The sequence below is a fragment of the Mustela erminea genome, chromosome 14, assembly GCF_009829155.1.
Source record: "Mustela erminea isolate mMusErm1 chromosome 14, mMusErm1.Pri, whole genome shotgun sequence".
NCBI classification, from domain to species: Eukaryota; Metazoa; Chordata; class Mammalia; order Carnivora; family Mustelidae; genus Mustela; species Mustela erminea.
The window spans coordinates 44,993,442-45,020,466 of NC_045627.1; the positions used below are offsets into that span (position 1 = coordinate 44,993,442).

The 27,025-nt window shown below is 49.6% G+C and overlaps 1 protein-coding gene and 1 long non-coding RNA gene across 8 annotated transcripts in view; one reads left to right on the top strand and one right to left on the bottom strand.

Moving 5' to 3' along the window:
* Window positions 1–1,887: 1,887 nt before the first annotated feature.
* Window positions 1,888–22,889, top strand: PRXL2A (peroxiredoxin like 2A). 6 transcript variants are annotated; one of them, XM_032311948.1, is made up of 7 exons: window positions 1,888–2,068; window positions 4,809–4,914; window positions 13,057–13,236; window positions 15,141–15,232; window positions 18,422–18,562; window positions 19,237–19,401; window positions 22,136–22,889. In XM_032311948.1, exons 3-7 carry the CDS (start codon window positions 13,059–13,061, stop codon window positions 22,247–22,249), a joined length of 690 nt encoding a protein of 229 aa, XP_032167839.1. In that variant the 5' UTR covers window positions 1,888–2,068; window positions 4,809–4,914; window positions 13,057–13,058; the 3' UTR covers window positions 22,250–22,889. The 6 variants fall into 6 exon arrangements, with proteins under 6 accessions (XP_032167839.1, XP_032167843.1, XP_032167838.1 ...); XM_032311952.1 differs by having other exon boundaries at window positions 13,074–13,236; XM_032311947.1 differs by having other exon boundaries at window positions 4,809–4,910.
* LOC116572723 overlaps window positions 8,987–27,025 on the bottom strand; it is a 32,779-nt gene continuing 14,740 nt past the window's right edge. The window contains exons 1-3 of one of the 2 annotated variants that reach the window (XR_004278494.1): window positions 15,625–16,100; window positions 10,132–10,218; window positions 8,988–9,264 (exon numbers count right to left, since the gene is read on the bottom strand). This is a non-coding gene — a long non-coding RNA (uncharacterized LOC116572723). Of the gene's footprint in view, window positions 9,265–10,131; window positions 10,219–15,624; window positions 16,101–27,025 lie in introns of those variants that run through there. The other variant, XR_004278495.1, reaches the window with a different exon arrangement.

Sequence of the window (27,025 nt, forward strand, 5' to 3'; positions counted from 1 at the left end):
AGAGTGTGAGGAGTGTGTTAATTAGCTATCAGATCTAGCCTGGTTTTTGAAGTTCAGAGCTTTTGGAATGCTACAGAAGTGTAAATATAATCATGGCTTTTTGCATTTGGTAATTATATCTCAGCTGAAACTTGAGGGAGCTTCCCACTTCGGGATTCTGCTACCCGTGACCTCTGAATGGTTCTGTCATTAATGGCCGGTCTCTGGGGACCTATACCCAAAGGAAATGGCTTCCTGTTTTGTTCTGAGTGGCCCTTCTTCCTTGTAACCTTCCTTACTTTTGACCAAACATCCTATTTCAGGATGGAGAAAATGAACCTTCTTTCCCACCCCCTCATGGGGTGAGGAGGAATGAGGCAGGAGTAAGAAAGTTCATCTGGGGGTAAATTGCCTTCTTATGACTATACTCACCTTGTACCAAATTATACCAAATATTTCTGGGCCTTCAAATCAAACGTCTGCCTACTCCTGCAAGAAGCCTGCATGCTCACCTAAACTGAGCTTTCTCGCCCCCAGTCTAGAAACACCCTCTTTTTCATAACACTTCCCATTTATGTCCTGGTGCTGGCCCTGGGCCGGACTCTGGGTCCCATAGATGAACAAAAGAACTCACAGTCTGGGTCAAGGAGAGACCTCTTGAATAGACCCTTTAGGTCCATAAGCTTACTAAGAACCTAGAGACTGAGTGGGAGATCAGGGAGATCAATCGGGGAAGCTTTTCGACTTTGTACACCAGTAGGTGATTCCCAGGTGAAGCGGCAGGAAGGCATTCAGGCAGATGGCCACCCCTGACAGGTGGGCATGTCAGCCCTGCTTTGCTACACCATTCAACACTGTAACTGATCACCCCATTGTCCTAGTGATACTTTTAAGTGTTGTATTGTGAGTCAGTTCTTCCTGTCTCTGAAAAGGTGTTCTCCCAACGGCCTACTTCCATAAAATAGTGTGGACACTTAATATATAAGGAGTAAAAGAATGAGTGAATGGATGAGTAAGTGTGGGCCAAACTAGACCATGTTACTTGGACTCCAGCAGGAGTGGGGAAACATGCCAGGAGCTGGTGCTCCAGGCCATCAGGCACTATCCTCTGCCCAATGGTTAGGATTTGGGGGGAAAGAGAATGTGAGATGGGGTCAAGGGCTAGCAATTCTGGATTTGTCCCTAAAGCTTGAAAGGGCAGTTATCGGAATGCGTTGGTCCTAAAGATTCCTCATCCCTATGACAAAAAGGAAAAAAAAAAAAAGTCCATTAAAAACAAAAACAACAACAACAACAAACCAAACGCTCGGGGCATCTGGGAGGCTCAGTGGGTTAAAGCCTCTGCCTTCGGCACGGGTCAGGGTCCCAGGGTCTTGGGATCCGGCCCCGCCAGCATCGGGCTCTCTCCTCTGCAGAGAACCTGCTTCCCTTTCTCTCTCTCTACCTGCCTCTCTGCCTACTTGTGATTTCTGTCTGTCAAGTAAATACATAAAATCTTAAAATTAAAAAAAAAAAAACACGCTCAAAAAACCGCTGAGCTGAAAGGTATCTTTGACCCACCGCTTAGGGGCAGGTGCTTTCAGATCCAAGTAAGGCAGTCCAGAGTCTCTCCTTTTGCTCCAGGCAGTGCCCCTAACCAATGGAGTCAGGGGCCTAGGGTCACCACTCACGAAGGACTGAGCTAAGCTAGCGCTTAGCTAGCTCAGCAGAGAACGAGGAACAGCAGGTGGGAGCTACCCGAGAGTCGCATAGCATCGAAGATGAGGTCGGCACCGGGCGCATTACCACAGAAGTGGGACGGCCGCAGAGCCGGGGCTCCTCCCATAGGGGGCGGGGCACCGCCGGAAGATGGGGGGCTGTAGAGTCCGAGATCCTACCAGAAGAGAGGGGCTGGTCACATGGGAGAGGCACGGTGGCGCATGCGCCGAGAAGCGCAGGCGAGGGGGACACCCCTTGGATCCCTAGGGCGGGGGAAGGCTTGGCGGGGTAGCCTTCCGGAGCCCGGCCCCGAAGCAGGCGGGCGGGGGAAAGCGGTGCTAGCTGCGCGCGCTCACGTGATGTCCGCGGGGGTGGGCCCGTCGCGGCGCAGGTGAGGAAACTGAGGCAGGGCCGGGTTCGCGACACCCGGTCGGCGGTGCGCGGGTGGCCCCTCGGGCGGCTCCAAAGCGGGCTGGAAGCTCCCTCCGAGCAGACGGGGCGCGGCCGCACCTGCGAGGCCCCTGACAGCCCCCACCACAGCCGCGGCGGACGCCGTCCCTCCCGGCCCGGCACGGCACTCCGCGGTCCGCTAGAGATCCCGGCGTTGGAGGTCCGAAGACCCGGGGCTGCGGCCGGAGCCGGCGCCGACCTGACTGGCGGAGAACCAGCCGCCTCCCCATCCCCGTCCCCGTCCCCGTCCCCGTCCCTGTTCCCGGGCTTTCCCGGGCTTTCCCGGGCTTTGAGTGAGGCGGATGACCATGACCTGCCGGAATTGTTGGGACAGAGAACTGAGAAAAAGACTCTGGCCTGGTGCGTCCTTTCCGCGGGGCCCGAGCCTGAGGCGGGCCCGGGGGCTGCCGGGGGTTAACCGGGCGGAAGCGCCGCAGGTGAACCGACAGAGTTTGAGGGACCAGGCTCCCGGGCTCTGCGCTTGCATATAGGCTCGTGCGCTTTATGGGGCCATGGTTTCCTCTGAATCTCAGACACCTGCTCCCGCCTTCCCGTAAAATTTGCACACGCCCGACAGAACTGGAAAGAGTCCAAGTGCGCACTTAAAATCCCTGTGCTGAAGTCTGGGAATGAAAAGATGAACAAGGCACGGATCTGACGACTTGCTGCAGGGCGGGGAGGTGAAGGAGAGGGAGAAAAAAATGGTGAAGGCCCAGCCTGATGTGGGCTTTGGGGAGGGAGTACACCCAGGGAGTCGAAGCTGGGCTGGGGTTCAGACCCAGCTGACTCTGGGCCTTTTTTCCTTCCAGACCGTGCTGTTTCCACAGCTCAATTACCTTGACTTCACTTTACGTTTTTTGTTTTTTGTTTTTTTTTTTAAATTTCAATGTATTTTCCATTGAAATTGGTAGATGATTGAGGAAAAAAAAAAGGAAGAATCACCTAGGATTTATTTTCAAAAGCATTGTCCAGGAACCTGCTTGGGTGCTCCTGCTCTAGCCCACCCCTGGAGTCCAAGAATTGGGATTCAGAATGCAAACCCTGACTCCTTAGAACATAACCCAGTCGTCAGAAACCCTCCATTTTGTGTACAAACTGCATTTTAGGGGCAATCATTGACTAATCTAGAAATGAGTAAGGATTAGACCTCATATTTATGTCGCTCTTTGTAAGGTAGGCTACAAAGCACCATCTGTACATTTTTAAAAATATTAATTTATTTTTTAGAAAGAGGGGGCAGGGGTGTAAGGAGAGAGAGTCCCAAACAGACTCAGCCAGGAGCCCCACACAGGGTCTGTCCCACCAGCCTTAGATCAGGGCCTGAGCTGAAACTCAGGGTTGGTTGCTTAACTGTCTGCACCACCCAGGCACCCTGCACCATCTGTACATTTAATATTTGGATTGTTACAGCTCTGCCGAAGGTAATTCGGGAATCATTCACAGGTTCTACAAACTTGAGGAATTTGATGTAGATTTTACTTCTTGGTGTGGCTTTTCCCCTATCCTCCTGCTCTATAAGGGCATGCTATTGCATTGAGATCTTATGCATTGTTCCCTAGGGGTACAGAAGACATTTCTGATGATTGTCTTATCAGCTTGTGTCACATAATTGGTTCCCAGAAAATTTGATTAGGACCAGAATTTTGGGACTTGAAACCCCAGGCTCTGTCAGTATCATAGATATAAGGCAGCTTTCCTGCCGCCAAATTCTTGTCTCTTTGTGGAATGTTGAGCTGAGAGACTCCCAAGCTTCCCTCTCCTGAGGCTTGTGTGGCAACTACTGTACAGAGGCTGGGGGAACCACCTCTGCGCTCAGTGGCCTTTGGCACAGGGAGATTTCAACTGAGCAGTGCACTTTGCCTTCCCTGGTGCTGTGAGTATAGAAGGCTGTGGTGACAGGCACCTCATGGAAGATACATTGTAGAGTGAACAGCTAGGCCAGAGGGGCCCGAGACCAGCCAGTGTTCCCTCCAGACCCAGAGTTATGCCCAGGAGGCAGGTCTGTAGTAATATACCTGGGGTGGCACAGCTGGAGAAGTTTTCAGTGTTCTGTATTCAAATGACATACCCTTAAGGAACAAGTGAATCTGATTCCCGCAAAGAAGATTTTGCAGTTCTAAGAAATAAAAGTATTCCGCAATATTTTATTGTGTTGTATGTTGCTCTTATATATTCTTCCTGGCACCCCTCAAAGTTCCCTTCTTTTTAGGAAGGAGATCCTGAAGGACAAGGTGACCTCTCAGAGTAGAAACCTAGGGGTTTTTGTGGTATCTCCCATGCCTTCCCATCCATACCTGTATAACTTGATGGAGCTAGTCTTCTGAGCCCAGTCAGGAGGCCGGTTATGCAAGTCAGGGACAGAATAGTCACATATGTTGGGGGTGCTCTGTAGCTTCAATCCCTGTTCAGAGGATTTGTGTTTGTCTCAGTTTCCCGGTAGCTGATTATATCTTCTTTTTTATTTTTTAAAGATGTTATTTATTTATCTGACAGACAGAGATCACAAGTAGGCAGAGAGGCAGGCAGAGAGAGAGGAGGAAGCAGGCTCCCTGCTGAGCAGAGAGCCCGATGTGGGGCTCCATCCCAGGACCCTGAGATCATGACCTGAGCCGAAGGCAGAGGCTTAACCCACTGAGCCTCCCAGGTGCTCCGCTGATTATGTCGTCTTCTTCTGCTTTCAGCATCTGTTCAGAACTTCCTGACTCTGGCATCTGAGAAGACAGCTGGGCCGGAGCTGGGCAGACGGTCACCCCAAGGAACAGAACAGAAAGTTGGAGATTGAGGCAAGTAGGCAAGTAGGTGAAATCTCACTGCAAGTGGCTAGGTCCATGGTCTTTGATGACAAGCGTGGGTGGGAATGCATCCCCTACTGCTCATGGGGCCTTGTGTGCCCATGTCACTAGGCTGCTAAACTGGCATTTTTAAGTCTAGCCTTCTCTCATCCAGGATTGATAGGACCTTGTTACTGTGGGGAGGAGAGGTGCAGAATGGCCTCTGAGAATAGGCAGTGTGACCCTTACAAAAACATTTGGCTTTGCATTGTAAACTGCTTGCAAAGCGCTGGGACTGGGAAAGACTGGTGCTCTCTCTAGCCACAGATTTCCCAGGCCCTGTTCAGGAGCAGTATTGCTTTCAACGTTCTTTAGGTCATTGAGCTGACTTCAGGAACCACCCCCCATCCTCAGACTTCCTGAACCCTGATTCCCCCACCCCTACCCCACACTGTTCCAGCTTCTGCAGGAGTGTCCAGTGCAGGGTAAATAACCACGGATTGGGGGTTGGGAGACCCAGACCTGAGTCCATGCACAGCCACTGACCAGCCCTACCCCCATGTGACCTTGGACTATCTAGCCCCTTCTCTGGGCCTTAGTATCCTTACTGATCAGTGAAGGAGGGGCTAACCAGAGCTCTGAGGGAAGGAGAAGGGATAGGAGAGCAAAGAAGGAGGATGAAACATCCCTTCCGCCTCATTCACTGAGGGCTGGAGGTGAGGAGGCCCATGTGCATTCTTAGTTTCCTTTGCCTTCCTTAGCACCCCTCTCTTCCTTTCAGCCTGTCCCAAGCCAGCTCATTCTGGGGAGGGAGGCTTCCCTGGGTGGGGCTGGGCTGGGCAGATATACCCTCTGTGTGTAGACTCTGATGCTGTCTATACTTGTTTCAGGGATGAGTTATCCCACCCAGTGCTGATACTTTGTTTTAGGAAGGCTTTATCAGTTCCTGGCCAGAGGCAGCTCCTTGACAGGCTGGAATTAGGCCTGGGGAAGCAGGGAATGAGCCTGTGCACATCCCAAAGGAGAGCACTGGCCATAGGTGCCCCCATGGCTTTCTGGAACATCCAAACCCTGCACTTGAAGCCAGGTGGTACTTCAGGATCTTTGGATGTCAGAACTGGGACAACCTGAAATTTGCTAGTTCCTTCCTCTGTTGGTACAGAATGTTTTCACAGCTCATGTCAGATTGCCTTGCCGTTGGGCATTGGGGCTAGCACCCAACCCAAGATCACCTAAACCCCACCTTTGAGTGTTTGATTCAAGGTCAAGCCAGCCCTGTCCAAAATTACTTTCTAGTACTGAGCTGAAGTTGGGCACCTCCAAATCAGTTGCAACAGGGAGTTTAAAGAATAATATTCAGACAATTTCAATGGACATCGACGGCCCACTGATGAGCAGGATCGGTATTAAGTGCTGGGGGTGTAGCAGTGAATAAGACAGCAGCCGCTGCCCTCAGATTGCTCCACCATAGTGTGCGCACAGACACGTCAGTAACTAAAATACAGTCCGTTTGCTTGTGTGATGTGCAAAGCTATGTGTGCATATCCACACACACATAAACATGCACTGTATAATCAGAGGTAAGGGAACAGTTGATAGTTGGGGCTTTCAGGAAGGCACTTGGGAGACAGAGTGTTATTTGTGCCTGGACTTCACATCGTTTGCATGGCAGGGAGGGGCATCCTGGGCAAAGGAAAGAGCAGAGCAACAGTTCAAAGGCCTAACAAGACTTGTTATGGTCCTTGTGCCTGGAGTGGTCAGAATGGTGGCCTGTGGCTTCGCTGTGATGGGCCCCATCAACCATGCCAAGGAGTTTGGAGAGCCCAGGACCAGGCAAGGATGTGAGCGGGCCAGGGTATTCTCCTGTCACTCTGGCTGCAGCATGGAGAGAGCTGGAGAGGACCTGGCTCCTGCCAAGCTTGTTCTGTGCTTAGCAGAGTGGAGCAGCACAGAGTAACAGGGGCCTGGGCCTGGACGGCGCAGTGAGGCTGAGGAGAGGACAGGACAGGGGCAAACACGTTCTGCAGGTGGACAGAACTTCCTGAATGACTAGAGGCGGGCAGCAGGGGAGAAGGAGTGGGCTGCCACTCTCAGCTCTGGCTTGAGCAGTCGGCCAGATGCCTGTGTCGGCTGGGGAACTCGGGAAGAAACCATGACTCTAGCAGAGGTCAGTGTTGGACGTGGTGCCACAGAGATGACCTCCAGAACCTCCAAGTGCTAACTTAGAGTCAGGAACAGCAGTCAGAACCTGGAAGTCAATACCAAGGGGTGAGAGTGAAGCACTGGAAGTAGGTGAGGTTGCCCAGGAAGGGGTGGGGTGAGAGGAGCCACTAAGTGGAAGAACCAGAAAGCAGGGCCGGCCGGTGGTGGTGGTGGTGGTGGTGGTGGTGGTGGTAAAGAACAGAGAGCTAGTACTCTTAGTCTGCTGACTTCTTGGGTGTGGGGTGATAGATGGGGCAAGGAGAAGTCCACAGAAGGAGCCATGGAGAAAGGGGCGTCTCTCTTTGATCTCAGCTAGTGGGACACGTGGGCGGTGTTAAGGCCTTCACTTCACTCGTCTGCACCGGATGGCAGGGTAGGTCTGTTGGCACTTGATAAATGTTACAATCTGCATGACTGCGAATGACTCAAACTTTGTTCAGCTATTTGAAGGGCTGGGGGCCTTGGCAGCTCTCCATTCTGATGTTTTCTGGAGATTGAGTATTAACAGCTGAAGGAGCCCCCGGGGTTTCTGGGTGGCCTGGTCCTGCCCATGGTGTGAGAGAGTGAGCTTGAGGCCATAGGCGGGACTCCAGAGCCCCGCCTCCAGCCCTCCCCGGCAGCTTGATTCCCGCCTGCTCCTGCTGGGTTGGCCTCTTTGTCAGCAGAAGCGGGAGTGTGGTCGCTGTGGATGGTGAGTGCCCTTGCTCCCAGGTTTGAACTACAGAGGCTGGGGATCCGGGACCGGGCGGGGAGTGGCTCACGGTGCTCTAGGCTACAGGGAAGAAGCACTTTGGAAACTGAAATGGAAGGGGGGAGAGTTCTGATGGGGACCCAAGAATGTGCAGACGCCAAAGTGAGCTGTTTTTGATAGACCCACATGATGGCACCGGGGCGCTTTAAGGAACCTTCGCATTCACCTCGTCCAGCCCCGTCATTTTGGAGTGGAGGAAAATGAGACTGGGAGAGGGGATGTCCCCAGCTTTGCCTAGGGAGCCCAGCTGCGTCTTGTCCCCCCGACCAGCACGCTTTCCCCCTCAACAGAGCTGCCACTCTGAGCGGCCACAGCTGCTGTTCATCTGTGCCGTTAACATGCTTCACCTTCTTCCGTGGAAAAGGCAGAGACCAGATAAGTCCCACCGTAGGAACCCAGTGTTGTAGCTGAATCAGGCGGGGGCAGGCTTCTGTAAACTGTGGAGGCTGAGAAAATTAAGGCCATCCCACCTCAAGTTTAGTTGATGTGGGAAACAGAGGGAGAAGAAAATCATTAAAATTCCTCACCTATTGACAAGCCCTTGAAACAGACAGAGTGGCTCTCCCCTGGGGACTTAACTGCCCTCACCTTGAGATTTTGCTAAGGACAATCCTAACCTGACCGACCCTCTACCCCGACGGGTCCGACCAGAATCCTGTAAGTCTACTTTAACAATTCCTTTAGGAAACTTTATCTCTAAACCTCCAAGATAGTGTCGAGAATGATTCCCAAGTATATGATCTTGGGATCTGATCTACATCTGAGGGGTCTCACAAGAAGATTTTTATTATAGGTAATGAATAACGTTTTCCTCAGACAACAGCTAGCCCCCCAAGGTCCTGGAGACCTCGCTTCCAAAATTCCTTAGAGACTTACATCATTCATAACCCCCTTTGTCCTCACCCACTGCCGAGTCCACCCCTACTCTGCCTTTAAAAACTCTGACTGTAATCTGGCTCGGGGTCCAAGTCCCTACTCCACTGTGTCGGTGTACTTGGGCCCAAGCTTAATCTTGTCAAATAAACCCTCGTGCGATTGCATCGGTGCTTGGCTCCTTGGTGGTCTCTCAGACGCGAAAACTCAGGCATAACATAAACCACCTTTTTCTTAATGGGTGAGGATAGGAAGGGGAGGACAGAGAAGGGACATCTGTCATATGGTAAATTTCCTTTAATCGTTTGGCTGTATTTGATGACCAAAAAAAAAGTTAATCTTTTTTTTAAGTGCTCATTAAGACAAAGGGGAATCATACCCCTTGTCCCCCAGAAACCCACAAATGAATGTGTGGGGAGGCAAGGTATGACAGTAGATGACTGCAGCTTTAGAGTCATCGTGACCTGGGTCCAAGTTCAGTACTGCTCCCTGCAGGCTCAGTGACACTGGAGAAGGTCCTGAACTTCTCTGAATTGTCCGCTGTAAAATGAGGTAATACCTGCATCAAACACTGTTGGGTGAATGAAATTAGGCCTTGAGTGTCAAGTGACACCAAATAAATGCTGCTTTAGCATTTAGGACTATCCCATAGCCCTAGAGGCCCATGTGAAAATGCTTTGTTCTGTTGAGAGAGTAGGGTCTCCCTCCCTTCCCTCCTTTTGTCCTGGGAATGGCTGTGATCCCAGAGCCCCAGTCTTTCTCACTATGCAGTGAGTTGCAGTGGTACATGCTCTGAGATCTGCCAGGATGGGAATGCTTTGTAGCTCAGGGAGGCTTGGCTGAGAGGCTGGGCCTACACATTCTCTAGGTGTTTCCAGGAGTAAATTTTCACTGCTAACCCCAGCAGAAGTGCTAGCTGCTAGAGGCTCCCTGGTGTAGAATCACAGAGAGGCCTGACTTACCTCTGCAGCTAATATTGCTCTCACATCTTAGTGCTGCTGGACTTGAGAATGAGGCCCATACTCCTCAAAGGGGTAGATCTCTGCTCACACTTTCTGGGGCACATCTCCAGGTGGGGGTGGGGTGGTAAACAATACCCGCATTTTGTATTCTGGCTCTTGAACTTGAGGTGGGGGGTGAGGGGTCTTTGGGACATAGAAGTTTCATTCTCCCAGTGCCTTGAGCACTGATGTCCATCCCCAGCCAGCCCGGTCTCTCCCAGGCTTATTCAGCCCAGGTGGGGCCTAGTCCTTCCATTCTGCCCTCTGAGTCCCATGCCAGCCCCAAAGCCACATCCTTCTGGGCTTCTCTGGCTTCCCAGATCAGATGGAACTGGCTCTCATCCCCATAGCTTCATGTTTATACTTGGAGCAAGTTGCCTCCCCTTTCCATTTGAATTTCTGTTACCTGTGTACTAGGCCTGTGTGTCCTTGAGGATTGTGTTCCATTTAGCTGTATGTCCTCCCAAATCGCCATTGATTGAGCAGGTCAGTGCTGAGTAAATGATTAGAAATAAATGTTGAGTCTAGGTGAGTCCTGTTCCCTTGCAGTCATGAGCAAACAGGCTAACTGGCTGTTGGTGGGAAGATGGAGCCATTGGTCTCTAAGAGCAGCAGTGGTGTGTTAGGAGGATGTGGAGCTGAATATAAGGCTCTCTGGGCGTCCTGCAGTGCATTCAAGTTTCAGGAGTTGAAGCGAGTCCTTTTGTAGGATAGACGTAAGCTATCCTTTGTGTGCTGCTGCAGAAATGTTATCAGATCTGTGATCAGAGACCACGCCATCTGCTCCTGAATCATACACACATGTCAGAAGTCCAGGGGTGTTTGGATGTGTGTAGAGGTGCAGAAATTGTTCCAGGCTCTAGGGAATCTCCTGTTTATAGCACACAGGTGAGAGCTGTGGTTGTTCTGTGAATGCCCCTAATTGTTCTATGAATTATAATCGAGTAATGTGTAACTTTGCCTCATAAAAGAACTGGAAGCCAGCCCATGGGCTGAAAGGTTCTTTCCTGCTTGGTCCAAGAACTTGGCTTCTCCATGAGTCATCATCCTCATCATTCAGTTCTATTGAATTCATTTGTGTGCAGTGTTTTGGAGAGCTCACTGTGTACCAAGCAGGTACTGTGCTGCGTGAGCATGGCTGTTCAGAGTCAAAGGTCGCTGTGTCAAAGGTAGGTAGGTCCACATCTTGTGTGGAGCACACAGGAAGTGTTATGGGTAACGAAGTATCTCTTGGGAGTGGTAGCGAGCGACGGTAGGCAGAGCATCCAGGAAACCTTCTTGGGGAGACGTCCCAAGTCCTGAAGAATGGAACAGATGGGATAGGACAGACATTCCAGGAAGAAGCATGGAAATGGGCTCACTTTGAGGCCCGCTGACCCCCACAGTGAGCTGAGAGAAGGGAAGCTGGAGGTCGCAGCTCTCCCAGCCCAGCCTGCCCTCATCACTGGCCTTTATTCTGTGGCTTATGGCTAACCAAGCACAAAATCCTGGATTCTTTGCTTTGAGACAGTGCTTCTCAAACTTCCATGTGGTTGTGAACTGCCTGCCTGGTCTGATTAAAATGCAGTTGATGATTGCTTAGTCCTGAGGCATGAGATCTTCCCTTCTGTGTGATGCCTGTGCTGCAGAGGCCTCCTCCAGGAGGCCGCAGTGAGAACTCCTCTCTCCCAGCTCCAGCCCCTCCCATCAGAGGTGCTGAGGGGCTGTAGCACACCCCGCCCCCAACACACACACACATATACACACACACACACCCAGGCCTCTCCCCTTCATTTCTCCCTTCCCTAGCATGCAGATGCCAGATTCCTTTTTCTGCAATGCTCTTTTCATTTGGTCATTCCTCCTCCCTACCCCAACACAAGCCTGGTCTACCCTCCTTTCCCAAAGTCCTCACCACCAAATTACTGGCAACCCCACTTTATGGCAGTAGATCCCTCAAAGCCCCAGCTCTGGTAGTGGCATGTGGCTTTCTGGGTCTTTGTTTAATCGTTTGAAAATCCTCTCCCCAGCCAAGTGCTGGAGGGGAGACAGAAGTCTTTGGTTGGTGGGCCACACACATATACCCTGGGTCTATACCTGGTGATCTCTGCCCAGAGTCCTGCTGGTACCTAGAAGGAAGGCCCCAGTATAAGACCCTAGGATGACTGGAGGGCTGTGGAAACAGAGTATTTTAAGTAGTTGTCAGGAGTAGGCAGCTGGATGGGATACCTGCTCCAGTCCCAGGGACCCAATTAGAGGAAGCCTTACGGAGGCCCCCAGGAATGAGCTGGGAACAAGGCTGGGTTCTACAGGACCTGTGTGGGACTCCACTGCAGTTGCAGAGACCTGTGACCCAGACAAACCTCTTTGGCCAGCCCCTGTGAGGCAGACAGACACCTAGCACAATGCTCTTTTTATACATAATGCCTGCTCTTCTTGTCCACTTCTCTTCATCCAGCAGACGTGTGTAGTGCTAGTGACATGGGGCAGAATGTCATATTAGATACTGGTGTTTACTAGCAGCCATCTCTGTTCATCTGTGTCATTCACTAGGCTGCTAGATTTTCAGGGGCTATTTATTTTCTCATTGACTCTGGTTTTATGTATTGCTTCTTTTTTTAATTTTTGTTTTATTTTCACTCGGAGACTGTTTTATTTGTATAATGAATGAAATACAAAGCTGTTTGCAGTTGAGAGAAAGTCCTGAGATTCTAACATGAGTGACGCTACTGTGAGTGAAGCCCCCTGGGCACTGCCTGGGGGCCGGGCGAATGGTATGGTCTCTGTTTCTGAGTCACAAACTGAAGAGGAAGAAGAATAAGGTAACAAAACAGTGTGATTGGTGTTCTGAGTATTTTTTGATCAAAGAAGAGAAGGCTGCCTCTCCACAGGGAGGTGATAGTGGACACTCCCAGACTATGAAGGAAGAGCAGCCACTGACAGGGAGGGGAAAAGGAAAGGAGGCTGTCTCCAGGGGGCTCAGCATGGACACCCCCACAGCGCTGGGGGGCCGAGGCCTTGGGCATAAGAGAAGAACGGCAAGAGAGACATTTCAGAGGGCTGTTCATTTCTCTGTTCTTGCTCCTGACCCAGGAGTGAGCTCCTGGGGCAGGAACCTCTAGGTGTCTGTTGTTTTCCCAAGCTCTTGTGGCAGCGGGTGCTCAGTGGCTGTCGTCCGCTCTCATCAGCCGCTCCCGTCTTCCACTCCAGTCCTCCCGTCCCGTCTCTGACACCGCTGTTCCCCTCCTCTGCCTCTGGGTTCGCTGCCCAGCCAGAGGCTTGAATGGGGACCAGATTCCAGCTCTCTCAAAGTGGGAGCAATAACATCTTCTTCCTTCCTCTCAATCTCCAGAAATGTCTTTCCTCCAGGATCCGAGTTTCTTCACCATGGGAATGTGGTCCATTGGCGCGGGGGCCCTGGGAGCCGCTGCCTTGGCCCTGCTCCTGGCCAACACAGACGTGTTTCTGTCCAAGTCCCAAAAAGCGACGCTGGAGTATCTGGAGGACATAGACCTGAAAACCCTGGAGAAGGGTAAGCCACGACCCCATCAGCCTCCGTACTTTTCCAGGGTGCTGGGATGCAGACTTACACATTTTTTTTCCGTATAAAAGGGTGCTCTTACTTTCTCTCTCTCTCTCTCTCTCTCTTTTTTTAATTGAAAAGGCATTATAACAACATTAGGAAAGTTTAATAACTTTTTAGAATTACTGATAAGCCCATTACCCTGACACAGCACTCATTTTTATTTTTGCACATTCCTTTCCATGTGTACATAATATGCAGTTGGGATCTTCTTGCATACCATGTTTTACATTTTAGCTTTTTCTGGTCAAAAACATTTTTCACTTTCTGATGTTGTCTCTTGGATCTTCACAGAAAAGAGCTCCTGGTACATTTGAGAAACACTGTGTATTCAATTCTGTGTTCCTGGTGCTCAGCACAAGCACCTGTTTATTGAAATGCAGTGTCTGGATGGTTACTGGTATACCCATGGACAGCCTTCACCTGTGGCGCAGCACACACAGGATGGAGGTGGGGAGCGCAAGGTTGCGCTTGTAGACTGGACCTACCTGTCTCTCTCTTCTTGGGGCGCCCACCTGGAGTCCCTGGGGGACAGCTGAGAGCCACAGATTTGCACGTGGTTCCTTGACTGCCTCACTGTGGTGCTCTTGCCATTGGCAGCTTGGTGATGCCCGTGGTGTGGATGCAGTTGGCATGATTTGGTGAAACTTGGGGCTCACGGACCGGGTGGTCTCCAGGTTGGCCCCTCAGCAGGAGGCCATGGTCAGCTGTTCTGTGAGTGAGGAAGCTTGTCAAGGGCAGGCAGGCACTGTGACTGCAGACTTACAGCATAGGTCACCTTCGTGGAGACTAAGAAGTCCTTGGGGAGAGCCCTGCTTGGCTGTATTCAACCTAGAGTTCCTCAGTCTCATTTGATTACAGACCTTAGCCTGCTCCTTTTCCCCACAGAACATCCCACGGGGACACGGATTCCTCTGAGACATGCTAGGACAGGAAGAGCTGCTACTGCTGAGCCCTCAGTGTGAACTCTGTTCGCAGACAAAGTGCGGCGGGCACTTTGCTACCCACCTTTTGATGCCCCCTGCAGCCTCAGTGGAGCTGCTGGATGTTTACACTTTTGACTGAGGAAACAGGTCTGGGGAGGAGCTGGCACGTGCCTGATGCTACCCCACTGGACGTAGGCCCTATCTGACCACGGCCAGGCTTGAGCTACACAACCGTACTGCCCTGAGGCATTTCCTTGCTGGCCATCTTCTACCCTCTCCTGTGAATAATCATGCAGTTAATATATTTAGGTTAAAATTTTTTTTCATAAGGTGGCACCTAGGGTCACTTAGTCAGTTAAGCGTTCGACACTTGATCTCAGCTCAGGTCTTGATTTCAGGGTTGTGAGTTCAAGCCCTGTGTTGGGCTCCATGCTGGGCTTGGAGCCTACCTTAAAAAAAAAAAAAAAAAAATCAATTTGGGACACCTGACTGGCTCCGTTGGTGGAGTTGACTTAGAGATTACTAAAAATCTTTAAAAAAAATTTTTTTTCATAAAAATTTCTGTTGACCTATTCCCATTCAATACTTAAAAAAAGAAAAGGAAAAAGAAGAATTAGGGTTTGTTTGTTTTTTATCAAAGTGCAAGATCTCTTTCAGGTTTTGACCTAAAGGATCATTACAGTATCCACTGCTACCAGCAAAGGAATTTGCCATTTTTCTAGAAATGTTCCAGTTTGGGATGTTCACTTTTGCCAATAGATTTTGATTACAGTGGGGTCCTTCCTCTGAAGGGTGATTTGTTCCTGTCTGTGTTTCCTGTTTTCTGTTTCTGATCCTCTGTTAGGCTGGTGTCATTTATGAGCTGTCTCATGGCTGCGACCAAGCTGCGCTGGGAGGAGAGCGTACTGACTTGCCTTTTCTCCCCAGAACCAAGGACTTTCAAAGCAAAGGAGCTCTGGGAAAAGAACGGAGCCGTGATAATGGCTGTGCGCAGGCCAGGCTGTTTCCTCTGCCGAGAGGTGAGTACATCAAGGATCTGTACAGAGAAAAGGATTCTAGCAAGTGGGGCCAATGCATTTCTAGCCAGGACTAAGGGCTGTAGGCCTACTCTGATCTTTGATCATCACTGTTATTTGCTCTAGGTATTTCTTTTTTTTTTTTTTTTTTAGATTTTATTTATTTATTTGTCGGAGAGAGAGCGAGCGAGAGCGAGCACAGGCAGACAGAGTGGAAGGCAGAGTCAGAGGGAGAAGCAGGCTCCCTGCGGAGCAAGGAGCCCGATGCGGGACTCGATCCCAGGACGCTGGGATCATGACCTGAGCCGAAGGCAGCTGCTTAACCAACTGAGCCACCCAGGCGTCCCTGTATTTCTTTTGATTTATTCCCTGTGTGTATGCATTTAACAACTCACCATAACCTTGGGTGAGCAAACACACTTGACTCTCCTTAGGTGCTCTCAGGCCCTTGTGCTTTCATGGATTGTCTGTGTCTGGGGCCATCTTCCCATTCAGTAGGGTGGGGATCAGTCCAATTCTTTGTACCTGGTGCTCAGCACAGGCACCTGATTATTGAAGTGCAGTGTTTAGATGGTTACTGCTTCAGCCACGGGCAGCCCTCACGTGTGGCGGGGGTGGGAAGTGCAAAGTCACACTTGTAGACTGTCCCCCTCTTCTTGGGTCGCCCACCTGGAGTCCCTGGGGGACAGCCAAGAGCCACAGATTTGCACGTGGTTCCTCGATTGCTGCATTGTGTGTCTTGGCATTGGCAGCACAGTGGGGTTTCAGTGATGTCAGTGGTGTGAATGCAGTTGGTGAAATTTGGAGTTCCATGACCAGGTGGTCTCCAGGTTGGCCCCTCAACAGGAGGCCATGATCACCTGTTGCATAAGTGAGGAAGCTTATCAAGGGAAAGCAGAGTCCAGCCTTGTCACTTTACAGATAGGTGAAGGCCAGAGGAGTTTGGTGACCTGTCCTATTCACAGTCAGTGGCAGAAGACCTAGCTTCTGAGATCTGCCTTGCCTAAGGGAGAGCTGGGAATGAGAGAGTATTGCTTCTCACGTGGTAGTGTTGGCCCTGTGCACGCGGTCATCCTCCTTCCTCTGGTTGTCCTCCATAAGCCTGGGACCATCCTTTCAGCCTTGAACTCTCTCTCCTGCTTGTGTGGCTGGGCTGACAGAGAATGTGCTCACATTCAGGGCATTTCAGTGCCTGTGGTCTCCCCCACACATCCCTATAAAATACAACTTGTTTAACGGAGGAAGAAGTAGAGGGACAGGTTGTGACAAAGTCACACTGCTGTGGGGAGGTGTGTTAATATCCTGTTGTTGCTGTAACAAATTATCACAGACTTGGTGGCTTTAAACAACACAGATGTATTAGCTTGCACTTTTAGAGGTGGGAATTCTGAAGTTGGTCTCGCTGGGCTAAAATCAAAGTGTCAGCAGGGCTGCATTCCTATTTCCAGAGGCTCTAGGAGATAGTGATTTCCCGTCCTCTTCGCTGCTAGTGGCCATCTGTACTCCTTGGCTCATGGCCCTGTCCTCCATTTTTATAGCCAGTGATGGCTGGTCCAGTCTTTCTCACATTGCATCACCATGTCACTGAAAGGACCCCTGCGGTTGGAGCCACCCAGATCATACAAGATCCTGTCCTTTAAGGTCAGCTGGTTAGCAACCATCTGCTGCCTTAATGCCCACTGACCCTGTGACAAAACATTCATAGCTTCCCAGGATTAGGATGTGGATATCCTGAGAGGGTATTATTCTGCCTACCATGGGAAGTAAGGCCCAAAAATTCAGGGCTTTTGGTTCAAAGGCTGTGATGCCTTCAAATACCAACATGGAAGCCTGTTGTGACTGGATTTCCAAGGCCAGTTAAAGCCACAAGATCCCAAGAGCAATCGCCCTCCCTAATTACAGCCTGCTTATCTGTGCCCTGGTCCCTGCCTGGCAGAGCGTTTTGTGAGAAACATACGTTGGATGGCAGTCTATGTTATTTTAGTGGCCCAGACCAGAGGTATAGGACTGAGTCTCCACTTCATGGCTTTGTGCAGTGACACGCCAGAGTACAGAGCCCAGGAAGAAGGAGTAAATCCTTTTATCTCACACACGGGTGGTCTTAGGCCACAGCAGACCTTTAGTCCTCTCTGCCGTAGGGCAAGGTTTGCCCCTCACTGAAGCTCTTGACTAGGGCTTCATAATGGATTCTGTTTCCTTAGCAGTCCTTTTTGTGTGTTCCAGCAAATAAACAGAAAGTTACATGTAGTTGCTACCATACGGCAACATATTTGTATTAGAGCCAAGTGGGCTGCTGTTTTTTTAATTCTGACACTAGTTGTGAAGAATTTTTTCTGAACAACAAAGTAGTTTCCTTTCTCCATTCAGCATGTAATTCATGAGAGTGAGGGGTGTCTGTATTTGTCAGTCCAGCTGCATTGTGCCCACCATCCACCTTCACCTTCAGATCTTTCCACCTGGTATCTGGTACCTTCTGTGTATCCAGCCGTGTGCTGGGCATGAAAGGGTACAAGAAATGGAAAACATGGCATCTAACTATGACACACACTTGGGAACTTAAGTGACCATGCTCAGCTTGGTGGTCAGACACAGACTCGGTTCCCAAAAAGTCTCCAAGCAGAAAGACTGGATATGCACAGAGAATTGGGACTTCCAGGCTAGACAAGCCAGGGAGAACTTACAGAACAGGGACCCCTTTCTGGCAGGGTGGGATTTGAGCGGGAGGAAAAGGAAGGTTGTTGGAGGGTGGGGAGCAAGCTGAGTGAAGGCATGGGAGCAGCTGTTCACATGGTCTGAATGAAGTTTGCCTCATAGGCTGTGCTGGTTTGGTCGGGTGCAGGGGAGGGGCGTCGTGGCTACGGACGGCCATGTTTGGTGGCAATCTCTCAGTTACCGGATGCTCCCCCGGCCATGGTTCGGACACCCATCATAGGAGCCTTGCTTCCCCTTCCCACCCTGGAGAGAACAAGAAGCCTGGGCTGAGGAGGAGACCTGACACCCTCTAACTGAGGCCTCGGGCCCAGTTGGGCCAGGCTTCTGCTGGGTTCCACAGGCCTTCATTGTTCCGGGCATCTTGTTGCTTTTGTTCTTCACATTCAGTGCCAGCCCGGCTCTGGGCCTGCAGGGGAGCGGGTGTTGGCTGGCTGTAGAACCACAGGAGTTTGTGACCCTGATGTTCCCTGTCTTCTGCAGGAGGCTGCAGACCTGTCCTCCCTGAAGCCTAAGCTGGACGAGCTGGGAGTCCCCCTGTATGCAGTGGTGAAGGAACAAATCAGGACCGAAGTGCAGGACTTCCAGCCTTATTTCAAAGGAGAGATCTTCCTGGATGAAAAGGTGCATCTCCTGTGAGCTTGTTGACACAGACTGGTGGGGACTGTGCTCAGGTGTGGAAAGCTCGATGGCCCAGGGCATGTCTGGCCTGGAGCTGGAGGCTGGCCTCCCTTTCAGCTGCCCTGAATTTGGAGGAGCTCATGCAGCCCTCTGGGCACAGCGTGATGGGATGCTTGACAGGTGTCCTCTCAGTTATTACTTGAGCCCTTCCTAAACTGTGACCTGGGCACGGGAGCCTGGAAAATTGCTGAAGCCCCACTGGGTTTTAGCATCATGCAGCGGGGACCAACACAAGCCCCTGTCCCTTCCTTCATTGCAGCCATATTCCTTTCCCCTCTGCTGTCCCCTGTGCAGGATGTCAGACTGTTAGCACCCTGTCAGGCACAAGAGCCTTACGTGTCTCCAGTCTCCAGCAAGGGGTTAGAGGCAGAGTGGAAAGCTACATAGCTCTTTCTGCAACATGGGCCTGCCCTGGGGTCAGAAGCTGGCCTGGCAGGGTTCTTTCCCCGGGCAGCTGAGAGTGCTCCTGAATGGGAGCCATGTGTGGGTTAGGTTGGGGGGAGGACATGAAGCAGCAAGCTTTGGGTCCTTGAGAATGAATGCCTGTTGGCATTCCTCCTTGGGGAAGGCAGGCATACAGGCTTCTCAAAGGGGCTCTGTCTTTCTTGGTCCTGCAGAAAAGGTTCTACGGTCCCCAGAGACGGAAGATGATGTTTATGGGGTTTGTCCGTCTGGGTGTCTGGTACAACTTCTTCCGGGCCCGGAACGGAGGCTTTTCTGGAAACCTGGAAGGCGAAGGCTTCATCCTTGGGGGAGTTTTTGTGGTGGGATCAGGAAAGCAGGTAAACTCTTGTTCACGTGTGGATCTGTGGGTGTCTGTTGTCTGTTGGTGCAGGACCCCAATATGGGGATGGCATTCCCTATTTAGAGTCTTCCAGCCTTTCTTCCACAAAGCCAGGGAGTGTGAGGAAGGGGAAGGGAGGGGAGTTACCGTTTATCACGCATCTGCTCACAAGCCACCTCACACTCGAATCTCCTCACTCATCACAGTAAAGTCCTGAGATGGTCTGGGAGTTCCGCGGGCCAGTAACTTGGGACTGAGGGGTGTGGGTGAGCGCACGCCTGCGTCCACGTTTCCTGATGTCCAGTTCCGTCTTTAGCACTTGAACAAAAGCATTGTTTTTAATCTATTAAGAACGTATTCCCCTGCAGTTCTCACAGGTCTTCAGGAATGGACAGTAGAGAAAAGGAGGAGGAGAGAAAGAAGAAAAACAGCCTGAATTAGGGGGAGCAGCAAGGAGATATGGGGGAGACAGCACTTTTCCCTGTGGGGTACTGCCCCGGAGAGACTTCTCCGCAGACGGCTGCTCTGGGCACTGGCTCTGAGGCCCCAGAGTCAGCACAGGGACCCTGTGGGCCCAGGAGGCGGGGGTGACTGCTCCGTGTCAGACTGTGGGCAGCCTTGAGCCGGGGGGCTCCCCTGTGCTGGAAGGCAGCACCAGCAGGTGCCGGTTGGATGCAGAGCAGGGGTCAGGTGAAGTGGATGCAGTTTGCAGAGCCCAGCAGGAGGACCTCGAGACTGATGGCCTGACTGCGGGTCCTATCTCTGCCAAATTGGGACGTGACATTAACATTTGGCCTCCTCGGTAACAAGACAGTATTGTTTGTATTGGCGGATCTCACTGTTAACATTAATAATTGCATACTTCTCTCGATTTGGGAGGAATAGATATCTTTCCATTTTAAGCTCTACTTCTGTTCTCTTCCTTTTAAACCTTGGTAACTGCTGTTGCTTGTCTGTATTAGAATCTCGCATGGGTTGATGTCTGATATAATACGAACCTATTTGCCTCCTTTCTGGTAAATATATCAAAATGTCTTGGTGATCACGGCTGCCAGAGAGTGCCTGCCTTGTTCTGATTCCTCCTGTGTACCATCTCCTATCTTCCTCACAACTAGTCTGTGATGTTAGGGACTTTTATTCCCATCTACATGTAAGGAGATGAATTATGAATGAGACAGAATAACTCCTCCAAGAGATACACAGCTGCTAAGTGGTACAATGGAAATGGCACTCAGGAACTCAGACACATCCTGCTCCCATGGACCGCGCCCTTCCCCTGCCCAGAGCCTCTCCTCAGCAGTGGTTCCCAAAGACCCCTTCCAGAGACCCTTGCACTTGGGCAGGCCACTTCTGGAGAAGATCGGTGGCCCAGCCTCCTCTGGCTCTGGCGCACTGGGATTCCTTCCTCCCCCTTCCAGCTCTGCCTTCCCCCAGCCTCCGGGGCAGGGCAAAGCTCACCTGGCAGTCTTCTCTTGGCTGCCAGTGACTCATGTGCTGCTCACAGGCTCCCCAAAACGGGCTGGCACATTCCCGGTGTTGCTAGGTGTGTTGTTTGACTTTGTTGGTGCTCCCTGGAGCGCGGCCTTCTTCCTTTCTGGTGGCAGGTGGGCTGGCCTGGCTGACTTCAGGACTTGCCTCCAGGTTTCTAGAGCACAGTGTTTTCACAGTCCCCCTGAGCTAGCTGCCCCTCAATGGGGATTTCCTTTATAATAATTATCTTTAAAACATGTTTGCTTTAAAGAAGTAATGAGTTTTCAACATAGAAAATTTTGAAAACACAACAGTAGAAGGTGAGGAGAGTCATTCCATAAGCTTAGCCTCTGCCTACAACCCACTAGAACAGAGCTAAGCTGAGAAGCACCCCCCCTTTTTCTTTAAGAAAATCTCTTACTAGATATTCTTCTTTCACTTAACAGTGTATCACGAACATCTCCCATGTCATTCTTCCTCAGTATTTTTAATGTCTGCATACTGCTTTATTAGACATGTAAATACAGTTTCCTGATCGGCTTTCCTGTAGTCACCTCAGTGTGGTGGGACTTTTGGGGTTTTTTAAAAAGTCTTTATAAGTAATGGTGCAGCAAACATATTAATAATGTTTGTATATTTATTTGTTTTGTTAATACGAGTTCCCTGATGTCCTGGGTTGAGGAACTCTTTCACAAGGATTTCTCGATACCGATCTCAAACACACTATCTCGTGCTTTTTACCACTTCCAGAAACTTTGGTGTATCCTCTGTCTTAGAGCATTTTACTTCACAATATCAGGAGCGGCATCTGCATTCTTAGGAAAACTGAAGTCAAGAGAGGTTATGTCTCCTTTTCAGATGGTCACCGTCTGACTTCTGAGCTCCACTTGCACACCTCGAGGCTTTTCTCTGGAAGCTCATTCTGTGTCAGCTCTCTCTGCCTGGTGTGCTGTTTAACTTCACCTCTACCCGTAGACACGTGACTGCCTTCCATGCTTTATCCTCTTTGAAGCCTTCCCTGGTCACCCCATTATATCCCTCCACGTAGATGTCACTCCTGATTTCCTCCTCCCACAGTACCACAGCTCACCCTTGGTTATGTAACCTCCCTGTTCCCGTTTTGCCACCAGAACTGAACCCCTCAGGAGCAGAGCCAGGCCTGACCCATATCTCTGGCCCCTGATGCCCTCTCTGCCTCTGTGTCTATCCCATGAATGAGTGACTCAGAGTGAGGACTGATGTTTCTTCTTGTTTCCTTTTAGGGCATTCTTCTTGAGCATCGAGAAAAAGAATTTGGAGACAAAGTGAACCCAGTTTCTGTTCTGGAAGCTGCTAGGAAGATCCAACCCCAGACTTCAGCTGCAAAGTCAAAGTGATCACATGAAACTGCCCCGCTCAGGGATAACTAGGGGCACTTAGCTGCGTCCTGGGATGTGTTGTGTCTCCACTCATGTCCCCAGAGTTAAAAACCCCACTCATGCCATATTGTCAGTAGAGATCATAAATGTATTTTAAAATACTGTGCTCTCTTTAGGCCACCAAAGGCAAACTAGCCCCCAGACAAGACTGATAAGAATCTAAGAAATCAGTAAGGGTACTTTCAGCTAAAACCTGGAAAATTAGAGGCTTAGCCTTGACTGCTGCACCTCCTTACAGTGTACATGGTGTGTGAGTGCTGTTATCAGAAATGACTTTTATTTTCATGTTTTCAAAAATCTAAGAAAAGTTAATGATTTGACTTGAAGATTCAGGAGTTTGGGGCATGTGTGTTTTCTATTAATGACCTGTTATACAATGTTAAATTAATAATCATGCAAAGGAATTGGCAGGCTCCAGATGGCTTACTAAAAGTCAATTATAAAGTGAAATCTGTTTTTTCATTGTCTTCCATTCTAACCTCAGAGGTGTTTTTTTTTTTAGAAGTGATCATCTCTGGCTCTAATAAAATTATGTATCAGAAATTGCCTATAATACAAGTGTTTCTGATAAAGCTAACAATAAAAATATTTACCATAATGATGGCTGAATTTAAATCATTGGTGTCAAAGACATTGAGCATGAAAAATCAGTATTCTCCATGTATATGAGGTAAGGGGTAGTGAGGGGGGAGCTCCTCTACTTCTCATGCTCTAAGAGGTTTGCAAATGACCAGAGAAATTCATCCTGTCATTCCTGTTAGTGGTTTCGCTGTCTTCCCTGGGGGAATGACAGGTGTTTAAAATTGGTAGCTGCTCTCCTACTGATAGTCTTTCAGTCTAATTTGAGGGGAATGAGGAGAACGGACAGAGAGGATGAAATATAATTTAATTCAATGATTTATTACATTTGAATTTTTGTCATGTGTGCAAGTTTGAGATCAACAAAAGCCGGGGTTGAGGGGTAGGGGATGGGAGTTCCGTGAAGATGGGGCCAGGGAGCAAGCAGACAGGCCAGGAGGAGGGGAGTCCGTGTTGAGCCAGGAAAGCAAGAATGGGGACAGTCAGAGCTGGAGCTCGGAGAGCATCAGCAGTGAGCGCGGAGAGCGTGGAGCCACTGGTGCGGGACTACGGCCACGCCGGGCTCTAACTTCGTGCGGAGCCAGCAGCACCGTGTGCCTACAAGCCTGCGAAAAACGAGGCTTCTGTGGCTTCAAAGCAACCCTCTTCTGTCCTTGAGCAGGGTCCGTGTAGTGACTCATCCCCCAGCAGCCATGCTCCCGGGACTCCAGCCACAGGTAGGAGAACTCCGATCAGAATTCCCTGGTGCCTAGACAAGGCATGCTTCCAAAACGGTTCTCTTGCAACTATAGAGGAGTAGAGCCTGCAGGGACATGACGGGGAGGGTGCACGAAGACAGGCCTTCCTTCTTCCCCTATGGTGTCACTGCTGAGCCCTTGCAGGCAGTGTCTTTCTCTTCCATTAGCGCCACGTGGTGACTCAGTCATGAAGTGGTTTCCAGTTCCCGTTTAACCGCGTGACCTAGCGGAGCTCTGACCTTCAGCTCCTTCACTAGTAAAATGGGCATCGTAATTCCCGTCTACCATTTAGGGCTGTTTATTAGAAGTCATTTGAGGGAATGATGAATATAAAAGCGCTTCTCAAATTTTAATGTACATGCAGAATGCCTAAGAATCTTGTTAAAACGGAGACAGTTGAAGAAAAGCCGGACATGCTCGTTAAAGGCAGGAAAGACAGATTTATTCGGTGACCACTGCAGTAGGGGAGAGGCCTCCATATGGGACTGACCTCAACCGAGCTCTGTGCAGAGGTAACTGGAATTTTAAAGGGTGATGAAGGAGGGGGGCGGGAGACAAGTGATGCCTTGAGCAGAATTACAGAAGTGGAAAATTACTGAAAGTGGGTGGTGGGGATTGGTCAAGGTGATGAGCCTATCTGTGTCTGCTAACCGGCTAGCTTATTAACTTCTGCCCACCCACAGAGACTGGGAGAGGGAGCCCTATCTGTCTTGAGGGTTGTGCTTCAAAGGGGTGACTCTCAGGTCCTTGGGACAGACACTCCTGGGTTTCAGGAGATGCACAGACACCTTAAAGGGACAGAGAAACTGTTTACAATTGTAACTTTTTTTTTCTTTTTAAGTAAATGCTCTATGGAAAGGGAGGTCCGAAGGCTATGGTCAGGAGTTTGGCTCTAACAAATGGTAAATTCTTTTGGCATGTCGGGTTTTCCCAGGCAGGGACTCAAGGAGTGCTGGGTTGTCACAGGGAAACAGTCTTGAGCTGCTAGAAACTATGCTAGTGTTTGTTCAAGTCACCTAGTTGGTGGGGAGGACAAAATTGCTTGTGCTCAAAGTTTCACAGTTCTCAAGACTGGGCTGGGGCCAGGGTTTCTGCATTTCTAACAAGCTCCTGATGGAATTGGCATTCTCTTGGTCCATGGCTCACACTCCGAGAAGCAAGAATCTAAAACACCCTACAAATCAAAGACATTAGTGTCTGTGGGCTTTGGACATTGAAGTTTCAGCAGCCTTTAACGAGCATTAATTAGCAGGTTACCTTTTCTTTTTTTGAAAAGGAATTGATAATCCATCATAATGCAAACTACCAAGCGATTGCAAGCAAGAGTCCTTGCTGGAAAGCCCATGGTTCTTAATTTGGATACATAGTAAGACCACCTAGGAAGGTTTAAAAAAATTTTGATGCCTGTTCACACCCCCAGGCTCATTAAATCAGAATCTGTGAGCTAGGACCCAGGCAACAATATTTCTTAAACCTACAGGATGATTCCAAAATTCCAAGGTTGAGAACCATCCACAAAGAGTTCAATGTCAAGTTTGCAAGACCAGCACTCATACCTTTAGGAGAACTTACCCAGAACCAGGGGGCTCCTGATAAACCCTGATGAGTTTGAAAAATAGTCTTCTGGGGGCAAGGTTCAGGGATAGTTTGGACGTGGATGTGGGGGAAGTTGGGCCGGAACTGAATTTTCAAGGTGGAGATTTGGATGAAGATGTCATTTCAGGCAGAAATCAAGTCCCTGAACCAAGATATAACCAGAGGAAAGGTAAATAGTAGGTATGGGAGAACAGGGAGGAGTCCAATCAGTTTTGCTTACGTGATTCGTCTTCTTGCCCCATACCTGGATTTCTCAAAAGGAGTGCCCTTTTCACATGAATAGCTATTTTAAAATAAAACTACTTTACGGTCGGGGAGGGGGGCGCTGGAAAGAAGTGCCCGTTTTCTCAGAGCCAGGCATGTTTGTGGTGATAGAGAGCTGGGGGGCTGGTAGAGAAGGTGAGCTCTGGGGAAGAGTGTGTAGGAGGTTGTGTGTGAAGAGGGTAGATTGGATCAGAGGGTCCAGACTGAATGAATACTACTCCGCAGCCCGAGCGATCTCTCCTCTATTCTATTTTGCTTATGTCCCATGGGGCAAGTAGGCAGGTATATATTTGCGAGTTTATGTTTGGGAGGAAGAGGAAGGATAAGGGTCTCTTTTGAGGTTAGTTTGTTTTTAAAGCAATTACCATAGAGTATGATTGTGGGAGGGATCCCTGAATCTGGGGGTGAGTGGGTAATCCATTCAAGGACATGCTTTTTCCCGGGTATACCTTGTTACTCTTCTGCATTACGTAATGGTGGTCCAGGCCAACCCAATAAACTAGTTGAAAGTAGGAGTCAGTTCTTCCCATAATTTAGTAAGAGCACAGGGAGTGATGGGATGTACGTATTACTGGGGACAGTTGGCCAGAGGGGACCTCTTTCATAAAATGTGACACCTAGCAGAAATAAGAAAGCAGGTCTTCTTAACCTCAAAAATAAGTATGTTTTAATCAACAAAAATGGGTTTATTCAGGAGTAGCAGAGAACTGCAATTCATGACACACAAGCTGTGGCAAAACCCATAGGCAAGTGCAACAAAAGAGTGGAATGTTATTTTATGGAGAACAAGAAAGAAGCTGGGAGGAGTTCTTTTGAACCAAAGTACATCAGAGAAAAGCAAGGCTTCAGGGTGACAATGTTTCTCACTGGCTGAGTTGCAAGGAGTTGTCAATTTCTTATAGGAGACAGAATATACATATTTTCCTGTTTGGGCTTGAAATTGATGATTCTAGGCAATTTCGGAGGAGGAGTCAAGATGGCGGGGAAGTAGCAGGCTGAGACTACTTCAGCTAGCAGGAGATCAGCTAGATAGCTTATCTAAAGATTGAAATTGATGATTCTTTCCTGTTGTGATTTTGTTACTGACCCTTTCATCTGTAATTGACATTGAGTGCTAGGGCTCCCTCTTCTAGCTTGCCCACTCTAATGAAGTTTCTTTTTATTAATTTTCACAGTCTTATGAATATTGGTGAGAGAACATTCCAGGCAGAGGAGACAGCACCAACATACAAAGGCCCAGTGGTGGGGATGGGATTGTTATGTTCAAGGGACAATAAGAAAGCAAGAGCAACATGAGTAAGGGAGGAAAGGAGGAAGATGAGATCAGAAGGTGCGGAGATGGTAGAAATGCATGGCGACTCCTGGTGAGAACTTCTGAATTTTACTGAGAGAGATGGGTATCCATTGGAAGGTTTTGAGAAGAGAAGTAACGTGATCTGATTTTTATTATCCAGAATGCTTTGAGATAATGATTGTAAAAGTTTCCACCAGGGAGACCACTTAGGATGCTGTTGCACAAATCCAGGTGAGATGATGGTGAGTGGAACCAGGTGCTACC